This window comes from Microtus pennsylvanicus, chromosome 9, assembly GCF_037038515.1.
Source record: "Microtus pennsylvanicus isolate mMicPen1 chromosome 9, mMicPen1.hap1, whole genome shotgun sequence".
Classification (NCBI taxonomy): domain Eukaryota; kingdom Metazoa; phylum Chordata; class Mammalia; order Rodentia; family Cricetidae; genus Microtus; species Microtus pennsylvanicus.
In genome coordinates, this window is record NC_134587.1 from 15,662,786 (window position 1) to 15,680,556 (window position 17,771).

The window sequence follows — 17,771 nt, forward strand, 5'->3', positions numbered from 1 at the left end:
ATTGCTCCATTTCATTATTCATTACTCAAATTCAAAAAATTAACTCTATGAGTACATTTAAAATAATACCTAAAAGTATTTTTAGAATCCTTTTCAATAAATAACTTCAAAATGAGATTGAAGATAACTTCAAAAAACAATATATAAAGGAAGGTTTATGTGTTAACTCTTTCAGGCAGGCTATAGAGTGAGATAGTTGCTATGTATATATGTATCATGTCTCCACACAAGCCTGTCCTCGGCTTCTGCCTGGACAGCTCAGTCGAATTAACCTTCTCATGTTCATTCCCCATCTCCATCATTATTTCTTTGACCCACTTAACACACTGTTTTGTGGCCCCCGGTAGTTATTGTTTCCTACAGAGTTCAACCAGGGCTCAGAAGAACAAGGAATTGGCTCTTATACTACTATCAGACAGACAAAAACGTTTATTCTGAAATTGAACTCTAACCAAAAGAAAGTAGATCATATTAAGAAGCACCAAACTGACAGAAGCAGCAGGCATTGCCACATGATTGGCACCAATCTCAGCCATTCATGTTCAAGTCTGAGACACATCCGCCACTGAAGAGTATTGTAGGTCTAGCCTTTATCCCCTCTCTTAGCAGCTCCAGGGAGAGCTATGGAGAAGGAAGCTGGAACTCCCAGAGAGTAGATATGTTTAATCTGTGGTCCTGAAATAAGGATAAGAAGGAGAAAAATTCCTTTTTTATTAAAAAAAGGGGGGGGGGATAACAGTTTAGCACAGGGCTTTACAGAGTCACATCCGATCTGAGAAGTATGGCCTCCCTCCTCTTCTTATTTTCCTCCGAAACTGATCTTCCTAGTGTTTCATTTAAAATAAGTTTATTGGATTAAACTCAGTAAATGAAACAACGGACATGACTGGAGCTTGAAATAAACGATGTGATGATCTACTGAAATACATAATGCTAAATTGTCTTGCTTCTTATGCAAAAACTATTATTAGTTATAGCAATGCATGGATAATTAAGGCCAAAAATATATTAGGTGTTTAAAATAGTTTTATATTTCTACATCTTAATTTTAGTTTATTTCTGAAGTATACTGGTAAAAATCAATTCATGCCCAAATGTTTTAGTTATGTTCTTTGACATATTGGTTTTATTTCATTGTTTTTTAAATGAGCTAATCTTCTGCCCAGAAGTTCCTACTTCTCTTTTTTTTCTAATAAACTACACATCTGATGTCATCCAGTAGCAAATTCCTCTGATTTTGCTTTTTCGTTAGCTCCTCCTTTATATTAAATTTCTTCTTTTCCCCCATTCTTTTTTGCATATGGCCTATATTTATGTTTCTAAGCATAGCATTGATGGAAGAATGGATTTATTTTAAGATTATTTTTGCTTGGCTCTTACCTAAATAGGCTAAGTAGTCTTGGTAGAAAAAAAAATAAAGATGAAAATTCCTAGGGGAATTTTTTTCTGCTTTTAACCAATGAGAATTCTGACTCTTGTTTCTCTCCATTTGTGTATTAGGTGGTTGTGAATGCCCTGTTAGGAGCAATCCCCTCCATCATGAATGTGCTTCTGGTTTGTCTTATATTCTGGCTCATTTTCAGCATCATGGGCGTAAATTTGTTTGCTGGCAAATTCTACCACTGTGTTAACACCACCACCGGTGACATGTTTGACATCAGCGAAGTGAATAATCATTCTGATTGCCTAAAACTCATAGAAAGAAACGAAACTGCCCGATGGAAAAATGTGAAAGTCAACTTTGATAATGTCGGATTTGGGTATCTCTCTTTGCTTCAAGTTGTAAGTGAACAGTCTTTCTCTGAAAATTTTACTGCTCAGAATACTAACAAAGTGGTTATTACAGCTGTTGTTTGGTTAAGAAAAAAAGCTTGTAATAATTTTTCAGCATTATTTGTTGGTACAAGTCTCAGAATTCAGAAGAGTAGAAACGTTCACATGAGAAGGCAGAGTCAACAGAGGTCAGGCATTTCAATTTTTTCCAAGGGTCTTATTTTCTTTTTCTTGTGTTTCCTCAAATTCCTGTCCTTATGAAAAAGTTTGTTATTAACTAAATGAAATCACTGGTATTTATCAAACATTCCTGGATAGTAGCTGATGTGTAAGAATTCACTGACGCTCAGCTACACCAGTCTGAACTGGAAATTTGAGAAAGATGGTTGTGTGTGAAGATTATGTTTTCCCAGTGGGGAAAAAAAACAGAGTACCAGCATGTAGAATCCAAAGGCAGACAACTCTAGTATCATACCATAGGAGATTCCATTGCCATTGTTGAGTTCTGTTTTACCCTAAACATCCCATTAGTTCCCTAAGAATAGTTCATATGTGTATTTTTAAATTATGAAAGATGGTGGTTCCTTAAATGTATTTATCCAGGGACACTTCTAACTGCAACACAGTGAGTGTAAGCAAAAAACAGATTATTTATTTAAAAAAAACACAAAGCAAAATACTGGTCTAGTTTTTCTGCTTAAAAAAGAAAAACAAAGAAAAACGCTATATATTTTCTTCTCGTTTGCTTCTTTAGGATGTTCAGAGAAGAACTGTACTTGGTTTGCTAAGATAAGGTTTTGGGTCCTTAACAGAAACCCAGCAAACAAGCCTATGCTGTTCCCAACAGCTTTCATAGACGTCCTTATGACTATTCTTTGATAACCTTGTCTCTTTTTGTGTTCTTGGAATATCTTTCTCCCAGACCTTGTAGCGTACTCTGAATGTTTACTGATGAATACAATGATTTTTGAAATACAACAAGAATAACCTTTTAACCATTACAATGGGTTCACCGTGTATTGCTTCCGTCCTTGCTCACCCTGTACTAATACTCGCACTGATAAGTTGTGTGTCTAAAATATCACTTTCTTCATAAAACCAAGGACAGAAAAATCGGGCATTTTAGATAATCCTTTGAAATTCTAAGTGATTCTGAAAAAGAAGGAGCTGTCTGCACATGGTTCTTCAGCGTACTCTGCTCTCAATAAGCAAGTCTTTAAGGGCCATTTCACACTAGACCTTACAGAATCACGTCTCACCTCTCTGTTGATTAGTACTTCCACTGAAATGGTTCCTCAAATCAATTATTTCTGGTTCCTGTATGAAGGGTGTGATAGACAAGTTCTATAATTGACCTTGGCCACTGGCATATTCTCCATCTCTCTTTCTTTTCTGAAAGAAAGTATTTCTGTGTTCTGGCTAACATGCATTCCTCTCACGTCATCCACCACTCCACGAAGGTCAAGGACTTAAAAACAAGGATGCCTCAAAAAAAAATCATGCTAGGCTTCCTCATTGACTAAGGAATAGGTATGCAATTCAGGGTCTCTGAGCTCAAAATCGATGTTCTAAGACACATAGCAAATGATGGTAAGACATTAGAGAAGGGATCCCTCTTCAATATGCAAATGACAAAATGCCCTACTCTTTCCCATGTCTCTTATTGATATTAACTTATTCTCTTCAAGGATTACACAACAGAGAGTGAATGTAGGGCTGTTTCTAAAATTTTCTTTAAAAGCTGGTTGCAGCTTTTTATATAAAACCATATGATTTGTAGAGTGTTACAGTAAAGAACAATCTTAAATGTTGTCAGTTTGGTCACCTGGAAGACAGATTTCTTCAGAAGATCCTCAGACCTAATTTATAATTGCTGCATATATTGCCAGTTCTGCTTACATTTCTAAAGCTTTCTACCAAATTATGATAGCATGTTAAGCTTGAGACTAACTTTAGAGCTGGTTATAAAATAGGAAGATATGTGGTCACCTGCTTCACTTTGTGTCTTCGTTCGAAATCCCTGCAAAATTTGTTTTGAAATGACTTTAAAATACTTCTTTAAAATGTACAGTAAGAATATTTAATAAGTATGAGTTTTGAATTTTAACCCAAAGTAAGACATGGCTGTCCTTTCCCACAGGCCACATTTAAGGGCTGGATGGATATCATGTATGCAGCAGTTGACTCCCGAAATGTAAGTATCCCTTATAGCTTACTTCTTCTGTAAATACTGATCAGGTGCCTAGATTAGCTCAATAGTTAGTCAGGTGAACTGACTATTTTAGCTAAAAATATTCAGGAAAAACGTTTCCACTCAAGAACAGCAAATGCTGTATTGAGTTTAACCAAAAAACTGAAGGGAAAGAAGAGGAAAACAAACTCGACTCATTCATTTAATAGCCGTGAAAATGTTCTCTAATATCTATATTTGATGGAAAGGAGCAGGCAGAAAAAGTATATGATTGTCATCAACAGCTGAAATGTATAGGCAGCCTCCAGGGAGGACTGGAAACCTGAAGATACTGGTGGAGATCTCTTAGACACGTCAGTCTTTTCAAATCCACTTTACATTTACAGCATCCATGAATTGACTGGAGCCTGTAAAAATGCTTTTGGCAATTCTACTTTATTTGGTTACACACTTTTTCTTCCAGATGTACATTCAAACCTCAGGCTTCCTCTAAGATTGATCTCTAAACTATAAAATTTAGAGTTTTCTTCCTCCCTGTTATTTGTTTTCTTTTGTTCTTGTTTCGTTTTTCCTTGGTAGCCCAGACACCTAGCTCACTATGTAGACAAATATAATCTTGAAACCCTCCTGATCTCCCTGGGTACTTTTTGATCATGTCTGGAGTTACGTCATTTCACTTCATTACAACGACTTCCCTTTACTTGTTTGATCGATTTTAATTCTGTTGTCTTTAAAAAGAGACAACGCGTTAGGAATCTTTGAAGAGTAAATCTTGACTCTTTTGTTGTGCAACGAGTAACAGGTCTGTCTATGTCTATTTTTATAACAATAAGCTTGAGAGTTGGCTATCAATGGAGGATTTTAGAAAATGGAATGTTTAGCCTGTCTATTCAATCTAAAACTTTTTGTGACTGTGGTGATGGTTAGTGAAAGATGCCAGCCTCCAAGTGAATAATCCTGCTTTTTTACTGGCTGTATAGATCCATACACAAATCAATCAGCACTCTAAATATATTCTCTATATATTTATAAGAGCTACTTTTTTCACTAACAATTTTCTTTGGTTGTTTTGAAGACAGGGTGTTACAATGCAGCCCAGGCTTGTCAATTACTCATGGCAAGTCTCCAGCCTCATCCTCCCAAATGCTTGGGTTGTGCAGACATGAGACACCACACGGAACTCACTAATATTTTCGAATTACTCAAAGCTAGCTAACTTAAAACTTACCAAATTTAAGGCAATGCTTTCCAAATAACAAAATATCCATCATATATAAAGTTACGTAAATAGTTTTAGAATGCCATATTACATTACTTTTTACACCAAAACTTTTTAGTGCCCAGTTTCAGGGGTTTTTCTTTTCTTTAGAGGCAGTTGATATGGGAAGAAAAACTACTGATTGATTACTAGGAATATAATCTACTATGTGGAAAAGCACCAATGTGGTCCCCACTTCAAAGCTGTCTAGCAGTTAACAAAATGCTCTCCTCTGGCAGGTGGAGCTGCAGCCTAAGTATGAGGAAAGTCTGTACATGTATCTCTACTTCGTCATCTTCATCATCTTTGGGTCCTTCTTCACCCTGAACCTGTTTATTGGTGTCATCATAGACAATTTCAACCAGCAGAAGAAGAAGATGAGTATTTTTAAAATATTTCTAACATACTGACATAGAGGAAATAACAAAGAATTTGAATTTGAGTCAAAATGAGACCTTGAATTCAGACACAAATTACCTTTTGACTTTTTCCATATGGTTTATCCATAACAGCTCACTCTCCTTTACAATGTATTTGAAGCTAAAAGGTCACTAGAGACTGGAAAAGCATGTGGAAGGGTAGATAAAAGGGGGTTATGTTTGATCAGTGAATACCATATGCAATATACATGTAAATATCCATCAAAATTATGGGCACACATCACTTTTCCTGACTTGGAAATATTCTGCATGCGTGAGTGCATGCATGTGTGTGTGCATGGTGTGTGTGTGTGTATGTGTGTGTGTGTTGTACGTATGTTTGCTCGTGTGAGTGTGTGCAAGTTTCTGCGCAGTTGAATGTGCCTATGCATATAAAGGCCAGTGGTGGACATAGTGATCTACCTCAATTGCTACCCGCCATAACCTTTAAGGCAGGATCCCTCACTGAACCTGCAGGTCATCAGTTCAGCTAGGTGTCCAGAGAGGAAGCCCAATGGGTTCGCCGATCTCTGCATTCCCAGCGCCGTGATTATGAGCACATGTTGCCATGCCCACTTTAACACAGCTGTTGACATCTAAGCCTAGTTACTCATGCCTCCTTGTAAAGCATTTACCACTTAGGCCCTCTCTGAAATACTTTTTTAAAAAATTACAGTTATTCCTGAGAGTAAGGTGTGCATGCCACGGGTGTGTTTGTGGTAGTCAGTGGACAACTTGCAGAAGCTGGTCCACTCCTCCTGGGTCCCAAGGTGGTTAGTCTTGGCAGCAAATGCCTGGATACACGGAACCATTGTCCCAGCTTTGAAATACTTTTTCTTTAATTTTTAAAACAGTCTTATTTTACCTACTAATCCCAGTTCCCTCTCCCTTCCCTACCCTGCCTTCTGGCCTTCCCCGCTCCCCACCTGCATCCAATCCTTAGAGAACATGAGGCCTCTCATGGGGAGTCAACAAAGTCTTCACATCACTTGAGGCAGGGCCAAGACCCTTCCTTCCCCCTATTTCTTGGCTGAGTAAGGTATCCCTCCATAGGGAATGGGCTCCAAAAAGCCAGTTCATACTCTAGGGGTAAATTTTGTTTTCACTGCTAGTAACACCACAAACTGCCCAAGTTGTCCACATTCAGAGGGCCAATTTTAGTCCTATACAGGTTCCTCAGTTGTCGGCACAGCTGTTTGTGTGGGTTCCACATCATGGTCTTGACCCCTTTGCTTATATTATCATTCCTTCCTCTCTATGGCTGGACTCAAGGAGCTTGGCCCAGTGCTTAGTTGTGGATCTCTGCATCTGCTTCCACCACAGCATGGATGAAGGTTCTATGATGACAATTAAGTTGATCATCCGTCTGATTACAGGGGAAGGGCAGTTAAGGCACACTTCCCACTATTGCTTTTGGTGGTGCACACCAGTAGGATTTGCTGAAGGAGGCGGAGGCAGGAGGATCACGAGTTCGAGGCCAGCCTGGGATGAAATACTTTCTAATATATAATTTTAAATGCTCCTTTTTGGCAAAGTTTTCTCAGTATCATATGCATTTATCATAACTTGGTTAATTTTGTTGTTTCTAGTCTTTAATGACTTGCCAATTTTTCCCATAAAATATTTGAGTGTTTAAATCTTTTCTTCCAGTAAATTTGCAGAGTGAAATATTTTGCCTCCTTGGAGTCATGCATGCAGTCAACTGTATAAACTGTATGACCGTGACCTTTTTCCAGCTTCCTCACTGACATCAAACGTTCTCTGAATTTTTAATAGTTGGTATTTATAATATGGAAGCCAAATTAACTTTAACTTTTGTACATTTCATGGCTAATAGATTTGAGTGCATTTAAGAGCTTCACAGCCAAAGAGGTCTTTAGTTCCCACTACTTCATACTATTTATTGAGTCTATTTACTCATCAATACTGAGGATTTTTACACTACAAAGCATTGCTGTTGTCAATTCTGATAGTATCCCATTTCTAGCAGCTTCCTCTGCTCCATTTGCACTTCTCAGCTGCTGTCCAGTCCTCTGGGCCACTCTCCTGTCCCACACCTGGCATTCTGATGAGCACTCATCTCTTAGCTCCCCCAGGCTTCTTTCGTCCCCTTTCCTAGAATTCTTGACAGAATTAAGGAGATAGACTCATGTGTGTATATGTGTGTGTGTGTGTGTGTGTGTTCAATTCTCTCTGCATCTGAATAGGAAAATCATTGTATCATTGTATTACATCCAAAAGGGGATGTGTTTAAATTAAGGAACTAAATACGTAGTGTCCCAGTGAGCCAAGATTTACTGTTCATGTATATGGTCTTGAGTAACTACTTAAGAGTTTCTGTGCTTCTTTTTCTCTCAATATAATAATAATGACCATTTTGAATTATCTTAAGAAAAATTTGTTATTTCAATCACCATAACATACTTTTAATTTTTCAGCTTCTAAAATCACAGGAATAGTCATGCTAATTTCTTTAATTTTTTTGTTATAATATTGAAAAGTATGTAGGACTGGACATGGTTTTAACCAGTTTTGATTTTTCTTTTCTATACTTTGGAGGTCAAGACATCTTTATGACTGAAGAACAGAAGAAATATTATAATGCGATGAAAAAATTAGGATCAAAAAAGCCACAAAAGCCCATCCCTCGACCAGGAGTAAGAAAGAGTGAATGAAAATCCTCTAAGACAGCTTTGAATGTGTTATGTTACACAGAGGGAGTCAACTACTAAATTCTATAAGACAGCTTTGAATGTGTTTTGTTACACAGAGGGAGTCAACTACTATTTCCAGTGGGGAAAAAAATTGTACTTCTTGAACATCATTAATTTATGTCTTTCTGAAGTTTGTTGGGTTTTTGTTTGTTCTTTTGGTTGGTTGGTTGGTTGGTTGGTTGGTTGGTTGGTTGGTTGGTTTTTCAAGACAGGGTTTCTCTGTAGCCTTTGGAGCCGGTCCTGGAACTAGCTCTTATAGACCAGGCTGACCTCAGACTCACAGAGACCTGCCTGCCTCTGCCTCCCGAGTGCTGGAATTAAAGGCGTGGGCCACCAGCGCCCGGCTCTGATAGATTTTTTTGACACCAAAAAGAATAAGAATATACAGGAAATGCAAGCTCATCTTCAAATGACTTAAAACTATACAACTAGAATCCCAACTACATAGCCAAATGACCCGGGGAGTGTGATCTGCACACTGTGTCTTACCATAGCTGTCGTGCAATGGTGAGGAACACACAAACATTGGGAGGGACTAACATCCATTGGGCTTTCTTAGATTCAGAGGAAGACAAAGTGTTCACTGGCATATCATCTCCAATGTAGTTGTTGCTTAATTAGTACAAGTATTGAAGCATTTTGGAGGAGGTAAGAATTCCAGTATCTAATATATTTACATACAGCTAAAATGTTGCCAATTACTGATGTCCAAATGATCACAATTTGTGATAATAAATAATCATTCTCATATTTCCAAGATGACTTCAACAAACTATAATAAAAGAGTGTTTACCCTATCATAGTGATTTTCATGGCAATAATCTTTAAACTGAAAATATTTCCAAAGATGAATCAGAGAAGAAAACATTAGGAAACATTCATTTCTATTTTGTTAGCCGAGCATTGCTTTCTTAATGAGAAAATTTTTTCATTGAGACTTAGTACTGCCCAAAGAAATGACTCAAGTGTGTGTCTCATAGTTTATGGTAATAAAATATCCTTAGGCTCCTTCAGTTTCCCAAAGGAAGAAACAGGCAATGGTCTGCAGGTTTGAAAGTAGCCGTTTATCAGTAGCCAAGTTCACATGTTCACCTTGCAGTAGCACAACAAGGAATGCTTTTATATATGATAATCTCCATGGAGACCCATCCTTATGTGTCTGACAATATCAGCAAGAGCCGCTTGCAAGGAACAGATTAATGTTGCCAAGGTGTGATATAAATATATGCTGTTTCAGATGTGCCCTTGAAGTCATGTGGTCCCATTGACAATCCTCTAGGAAGAAAGCAAATCTAATATTAATATTTACTACATGTTTTTAAATGGTCACATGGTCCAATTGATCATTGGAAAGTGCTGCAGCCAGAGCAGCTGGTGTTTGGTAACACCAAATCAGATGGGCTTCCTACATTCCTGTGACCTTGATGTGTGGAAACTCAGGGTGTTTCTGTATAGAGAATACAGAGAGAAGCCCTTCAGCAAGGGATTTGATATTCTCAAGAATATACATGGTTAAAACAATTTAAGTAACTAGATGTAAAAGTGTACTACAAGGTTTCTCACAGGGATTGGTACCAATAGGTAGGTACCATGTATAATACTAGAAAGGAGGTCAATAGAGGAAGTAGTTAACATACATGATGTCTACCAGGAAGATCTCCCATGGCTGAAAGTATTTGCATTTTTCCGCAGAACAAATTTCAAGGAATGGTGTTTGACTTTGTTACCAGACAAGTGTTTGACATCAGCATCATGATTCTCATCTGCCTGAACATGGTTACCATGATGGTGGAAACGGATGACCAGAGCGATTATGTGACTAGCATTTTGGCACGCATCAACCTGGTGTTCATCGTGCTGTTCACGGGCGAGTGCGTGCTGAAGCTCATCTCCCTCCGCCATTATTATTTCACTATTGGGTGGAATATTTTCGATTTTGTGGTGGTCATTCTCTCCATCGTAGGTAAGATGTGCAAAGACTGTCAAACTCATCCTGATAAAGGTGTATGTTGAAACAGCAAATTTGGAATGGAGATTATCTCACTATTCAAAGTGAAAATGTTGATAGGTTTTATCAAGCTGTATTTATTCTTCTTCCAAAGTTAGGCTCCTAGAACATTCCATTATTTATTTTTTCCATTGTATCTATTTGATACATTATTTGTTTGTATTTATTTGTCAATTAGTAAAATCTCCGTTACTGAGGTAGATTTCATTATGTAGATCTATGCTATTAACCAAAACAAAAATGGCATTTTAAGTGACTGAGACTGAATACTCTATACACTATTGAGAGCACCAGCATTCAACCTGTGGGATGTGACCCCTTTGAGGTCAAATGACCCTTTACAGAGGTCATCTAAGACCACTGGAGAATACAGATATTTATGTTATGATTCATAACAGATTCATACAGTTAGGAAATAGCAACAAAAATAATTTGGTTAATATAAATAAATAAATGGTTGGGCTCATCACAACATGAGGAACTGCACTAAAGGGTCGCAGCATTAGGAAGGCTGAGAACCACTGATGTAGATAATTCTAATGAGAGGGACACTGCAAATCCGGTCTGGTGATAGGGAATGACAGTGTATTAGACATGTAGCTGTGGGGTCAATGGCGTAGAGTGGAACATGGTTGCAATGGAAAAAGGGATCAAAGAGGGATTAAAAAGCAAGTGTTAATAAAGACAAACAGTAATTCACTGTGACTGATAATGAAAATTATCAATATTTCTAGAAGGAAACTGGCAGCATAGGCTATCTCCTACTTAGTCATATCTTTCAAATTGTGTAATGTATAAGGGTCTCTTGAAGGTAACTCATTCTACTGCATGTACAAATAATACTTTATAGAAGTGAAGAAGTCCTTACATAGGCCCAAAATATTCCTTCTTAATTAAGACAAGGTCACTGCAACATTTTAACCATAAGATTCTCTGTTGGAAGGGATTTTTGTGTTAGTACCCATTCTGATGGGCTGTATATCTTAAATCTCACTTATATGTAGTCTTTAGTTCCAACACAGATCAGTGGATACAATCATGTAACTACAATATCCAGAAAGAGAAACACAGAGCTAGAAACAGAGACAGAAACAGAGAAGGCTGACTTAAGAGAATGAGGCCTTTGTACTTAAAGGCCTTTGGGGTTTATTGTTTGGTTTGTTATTTTTTTCTTTTTATTTGGTATATGTGCACTCATCTCTGTGTGTGTGTGTGTGTGTGTGTGTGTGTGTGTGTGTGTGTTACTCTTTAGTGGAGTCTTTATATAAAAAGAACGGGAAGGAGTTGAGAAATATCCCAGCATGTAAAGAACTTGCTGTGTAAGTTTAAGAACTGGAGTTAAGATTCCTAGCAGCCGTGTACGTTCCGTTCAAGTGTGACAGCTTCCCTACAACTTCAACACTTAGAGGACGCTTGGTTGTCCCCAAATAACAGAGCAAGCTATTCTATCCATACCAGAGAGCTTTGTATTCAACTGAGAGACCCTGTCTCAATAAATAAAGTAGAAAGCAATCAAGGAGACTCCGAATGTCAAGACACATACACACGCACACACACACACACACACACACACACACACACACACACACACACACTCGAGAACATGCATACACATATGCACACCACATAAACAGACATATGCCAAAAAAAAATCTCAGGGAGAAAGGAACTCTAAAATTTAAAGACTTGAGATGCTACAGGAGACCAAAGGAGCGTTAACCTTGGAGCGTGTTGTGAGTGTACAAGCACGTGCACAAACAATTCTGTAAGAGTATTGGGCAAGAAACTCAAGGAAGCATCAAGTTTATAGGAAGAGGAAAACAACATTAAACACTCCAATATTTTGGATTGATGAGGTGAGAAAAGGAAAGTTATGTTAAAAAAATTAGAGAAAATCATCATATCCATATGAATTTGTACTTCCATCTTTAGCTGTTGATAGTGAAGCAAACTTCAGCATTTATTTCTGATGAGATTTCAGATTAACTATGGCATATCAACACCTCTGAAAACAAAATACTATGGTTCTTATCTTTTAATTTTTTTAATTTATTTATTTGTTATATATACAGTGTTCTGTCTGTTTGTATGCTTGCTGGACATGAAGAGGGCACCAGACCTCATTACAGATGGTTGTGAGCCACCATGTGGTTGCTGGGAATTGAACTCAGAACCTCTGGAATAACAGTCAGTGCTCTTAACCTCTGAGCCGTCTCTCCAGCCCTTATCTTTTAATTTTTGCTGAGTTAAAATTAATGTTGATTTATGTTATACATTGTATAATTCTATATACATTCAGTCTTCCATATCTATGAATTTAGTATCCACAAATTCAGAGATCAAAAGTATGTTTAAGAACCCTGCACCTCTACTGACCATACATAGACATTTCTTTGTTTTTTTTTCTTTAAAGTGAACTGCAGCAACTCATTTTCTGATGTTTATGTTGTTTAATATGATAAATAGGTTAAGAGTAATTTAAAACCTTCAGAAGGGTGTATATAGGTTATATGCAAATGTGATGCCCTATGATATAAAAGAATATAAAAGAATTTTGATATTCTAGAGAGGGAAAGCGCTTCCTGGGACAAGTCTGCTGCAGACACTGGAAGATGATTGTATTATCTATGTACCATGCCTAAGATTGCACAGTTGAATCTCAATGTTCTGAACTTGACTTTGGAACTTTAATAAATCAAATATTTTAATGGATGACTTCTTCACTGATTGAAATTCTAATTATTTTTCTACAGGAATGTTTCTGGCCGAGCTGATAGAGAAGTACTTTGTGTCCCCTACCCTGTTCCGAGTCATCCGCTTGGCCAGGATCGGCCGAATCCTACGCCTGATCAAAGGCGCCAAGGGCATCCGCACACTGCTCTTCGCTCTGATGATGTCCCTTCCTGCGCTGTTCAACATCGGCCTCCTGCTTTTCCTGGTCATGTTCATCTACGCCATCTTTGGGATGTCCAACTTTGCCTACGTTAAGAGGGAAGTTGGGATTGACGACATGTTCAATTTTGAGACCTTTGGCAACAGCATGATCTGCCTGTTCCAAATCACCACCTCGGCGGGCTGGGACGGACTGCTGGCCCCCATCCTCAACAGCAAACCCCCTGACTGTGACCCTAATAAAGTTAACCCTGGAAGCTCGGTGAAGGGGGATTGTGGGAACCCGTCTGTGGGGATCTTCTTTTTTGTCAGCTACATCATCATATCCTTCCTGGTGGTGGTGAACATGTACATCGCTGTCATCCTGGAGAACTTCAGCGTCGCCACAGAAGAAAGCGCAGAGCCCCTGAGTGAGGACGACTTTGAGATGTTCTATGAGGTCTGGGAGAAGTTCGACCCCGACGCCACTCAGTTCATGGAATTTGAGAAATTATCTCAGTTTGCAGCTGCGCTTGAACCGCCTCTCAATTTGCCACAACCAAACAAACTCCAGCTCATCGCCATGGATCTGCCCATGGTGAGCGGAGACCGCATCCACTGCCTGGATATCTTATTTGCTTTTACAAAGCGTGTGTTGGGGGAGAGTGGAGAGATGGATGCCCTTCGAGTCCAGATGGAAGAGCGGTTCATGGCTTCCAACCCCTCCAAGGTCTCCTATCAGCCAATCACTACTACTTTGAAACGCAAACAAGAAGAGGTGTCCGCTGTTATCATTCAGCGTGCTTATAGGCGCCACCTTTTGAAGCGAACGGTCAAACAAGCTTCCTTCACGTACAATAAGAACAAGCTCAAAGGTGGGGCTAATCTTCTTGTAAAAGAAGACATGATCATTGACAGGATAAACGAAAACTCTATTACAGAGAAAACTGACCTCACAATGTCCACTGCAGCTTGTCCACCCTCCTACGATCGGGTGACAAAGCCAATCGTGGAAAAACATGAGCAGGAAGGAAAAGATGAAAAAGCCAAAGGGAAATAAACAAACAAAAAACAAACAAACAAAAATAATAAATTGGGTGACAAATTGTTTACAGCCTATGAAGGTGAAGTCAAAAGGACTCCTTTGGGAGGTCAATGCCAAACCGACTGTTTTTACACACATTTACTTAAGGTCAGTGCCTAATAAGACAGTGACCCCCTTGTCAGCAAACTCGGTAAAGGGGAGACGACCTTGGCAGGCGGTTACTGTTCTCACTACCAGCTGACACTGCTGAAGACAGAGACAATGGCTATGCAGACTGTAGGGAGCAGTCTAAAAGGGGCGGAGAGCTATCATTTGGGGGTTAACGGGAAACACTCTAGTGTAGTAACTGTATCCACCATTCGCATTTCAACTGCCAGATTTGTCACGTTTTTTACAAGCTCAGTTAGCGGATTCATCTTTTTTTTTTAATCCATGTGTCCTTTGTTACATGTGACTAATTTTGTAAACACGGTTTCTGTTGGGAAATAGAGTAAAGGAACTCTTTTCCAGGTGTGTCACCTGGCGGTAAGGCCCTCCTGTCTGCACAAGGCGTGGTTTTGCACGGGGCTATGCTACACCTTAGGATTATGCCCGAGGAAAGGTCAAAGGAAAGCAGAGCCAGTTCTTCAACAGTTCCATATCATCTGTGTTCCTGAGGGGGTGCGCGGGGTGCACACTGTGGTGATCATCAGATTAGGGGCTCTGTTCATCCAGTTTTGTCAAGTCTAACCCTTAGTCCAAGGAGACTTTTCAGGATAGGTCATTAAGTCTTAGTGGGTGCACACTTCATTCAAACGTCTGGAACCACTCCGTGTTTCTGTTCATTGTCTCTTAAAAGTCTCTCACTACTGAATATGATTCCCTACCCCCAACCCTAGCAGAGTGAATTGAACCAAGCGAACCCTTTATAAACTTCCGCTTAATCCTGCACTTTGTTTAGCCATCTTCAGCTCTCAGCGAGGTTGACACTGTACGTGTTAATGAAATGCTATTTATCATGTAAATAGTCATTTTACTCTGTGGTGCACGTTTGAGCAAACGAATAGTGACCTAAGCACAGTATTATTGCATCAAATATGTACCACATGAAATGTAGCGTGCGAGCTTTCCACAGGTAATATACCGTATTCTGTACCATTGTAGATAGTGTGGATGCTGCCAGTGCATGTTGATATTACCATGTTGCGGTATCTAGTTTCTCCCACCGCTCAGAATCTCCTTCATGAGAAACCATAGGTCAGTGGCTAAGTCAAGGAAACCGTTCAGCAGACTTCGTTTCTTTAAGTCAATAAGCAATAGTTTGCAACACTTTAACGACGTTTGGGTTCTTTTTAAATTTCCGGTGGGTAACATTCAGTGTATAGACAGACTGTACATACATGTTTGAAAAAAAAAACCAACTACACTGCTTAACCTGTTAAAACATGTTTAGAGTTTTATAAGCGGATATAAATACTGTACAAAGTCACTTTATTTTATTTTTCAGCATTATGTACATATGAAGAGGAAATTATCTTCGGGTTGATTTCACAATCACTTTTCTTACTTTCTATCCATAGCAGTTTTTCATGGAAGATCTTTGCTAACTAAGAAATGAAAACATGCCAAGGTAGCAGTAGATCTCTGCCTTTTTATTATATTTATTTCATTTCACAATTTTAAGGGGCAAAACACATTCACCACTCCACATCCAAATTAGGATTTGCAATTGGAAAAGGGGATAACATTTGATTTATAGTTCTTGTCGTCTCTATGCTAACTGCTGATTGTAGCGCTTACCTACCTCTGTCCCTAACCCCAATTGCTGTTTAATTTTTTTTTTTTTTTGCTTTGGAAACACAGTTCTCTAGATTGTTCTAAATATCAATGTGGGCTTCCTAATTTCTTTTCCTCAAAAACAGAGAGCATTACACTTACATAGTCAATCACATAGACCTATTTTGTGTTTCTTACAGAAGCAGACCATAGGCACCTCTTTTCTTAAAAAATATTTAGACAAACCGTATTCATGAACTGCATGTGGGAAAATGCTACTATTACCCAAAATAATGCTAATCACAATGAAAAAAAATGTGCAGAACTAATAAAAATTAATTTTTTTATTTTATTGTTTGCCCGGTTACTTTTTGTTAGCAGAATTTTATAACAACATGAAGATGCTTTGATGTATGGTGAAGAGAGCTGCACACACACACACACACACTTGCTATATGGAACAGAAAACTTGGAGTAAAAATGGGACTTTCTAGAATGAGCCCCTCCCACAAGTGGCCAGCAGCTAGAAGCAACAAGATGTGATCTTGGTGGGAACAAAGAGCCAATGCTAACACATGAACTGGTATTCATAGAGGGGAAAGTTATGCGAGCCAATGCATTCAGGATGGCCTCTTGAGATACAAAAGGAAGCCTTGAAAGCACCATTGAAAAACTCAGAGTTGCTAGGAGTGGGCTACTGTGCTCCTCCAGAAGCTCCCTGCACCCTCTCTGTGTTTCCCTTGAGAAAGAAGACATCTGTATCACGTGTGTATGTTCCTCTGCCCCTTAGCTTCCAGTCTGCTGGCCAATGGGAAACCAGTGCTGGACATCAGTATGAAAAGCATGAGATAGAAACATTTATCTGCCTGTTCCTTCCTTGCAGGCCTTACCCACTGAAGGTCAGAGCAACTTCCTGTGGAGCCAAATAATCCTTCTTTTGCTTTTCCTGGATCTGGAGGTGCTTCCTTATTCCTTTTGACTTTCCTCAGGTTCTGACACCCTTGTAAATGATTTCTTTACAAAAAGCCTCTCATTGCCTTATTTTAACATGCTATGTGTCTCCTGCCAGGTTGATACAAAATGACAAAATAGCTCCTCAAAGTCAACAGGAAGCAATGGCTTTCCTCACCTTGGCATGGAGACTTTATGTAACTCATTGAGAGAAACACAACGGTCATGAATTCACAGACATTGTCTTAGTTAGGGTTTTATTGTTGTGAAGAGACACCATGACTACAGCAACTCCTATCAAGAAAAACATTTAATTGGGGCTGGCTTACAGAGATGTTTCAGGGCTTAAGAATACCAGTTGCTCTTCCAGAGGATCTGGATTCAATTCCCAGCATGCACATGGAACTTCATAGCCATCTGTAACTCTAGTTCCATGGGATTTGATACCTTCTTCTGGCCTTCATTTGCATAAGGCATGAACGTGGTGCACTGGCATCCATACCGGAAAAATCACTCAGCACTTACAATAAAAAAAATTAAAGTAATTGATGTACAGAGATTTATGAGGTCTTGTCAATAGGATAGAAAAGGACCTAGAACATTCGTGTCATAGGCCAAATCTGAAGCAAGCTAAGTACCTGAATACAACTAAAAGAACACGACACCAGAAATAAATGGTAACAATTTATGCAATGGATTTACTTATATAAATAAGTGGGGAAAAGGGAAAACATCTTCCTTATAGTAGGACTTTAATGAACAAAAGCAGAGGAAGGAAGAGTCAGA

General features: G+C 38.8%; 1 protein-coding gene across 2 annotated transcripts in view; it reads left to right on the plus strand.

The window, feature by feature from the left end:
- Positions 1 to 16,386, plus strand: part of LOC142857204 (sodium channel protein type 1 subunit alpha) — a 115,290-nt gene extending 98,904 nt beyond the window's left edge. For both annotated transcript variants that reach the window (XM_075984993.1, XM_075984994.1), the window contains exons 22-27: positions 1,501 to 1,782; positions 3,914 to 3,967; positions 5,462 to 5,599; positions 8,194 to 8,298; positions 10,048 to 10,318; positions 13,117 to 16,386. In XM_075984993.1, the coding sequence (XP_075841108.1) occupies positions 1,501 to 1,782; positions 3,914 to 3,967; positions 5,462 to 5,599; positions 8,194 to 8,298; positions 10,048 to 10,318; positions 13,117 to 14,294 (2,028 nt within the window). In that variant the 3' untranslated portion in view covers positions 14,295 to 16,386. The remainder of the gene's footprint in view (positions 1 to 1,500; positions 1,783 to 3,913; positions 3,968 to 5,461; positions 5,600 to 8,193; positions 8,299 to 10,047; positions 10,319 to 13,116) is intronic.
- The last annotated feature ends 1,385 nt before the right edge of the window (positions 16,387 to 17,771 follow it).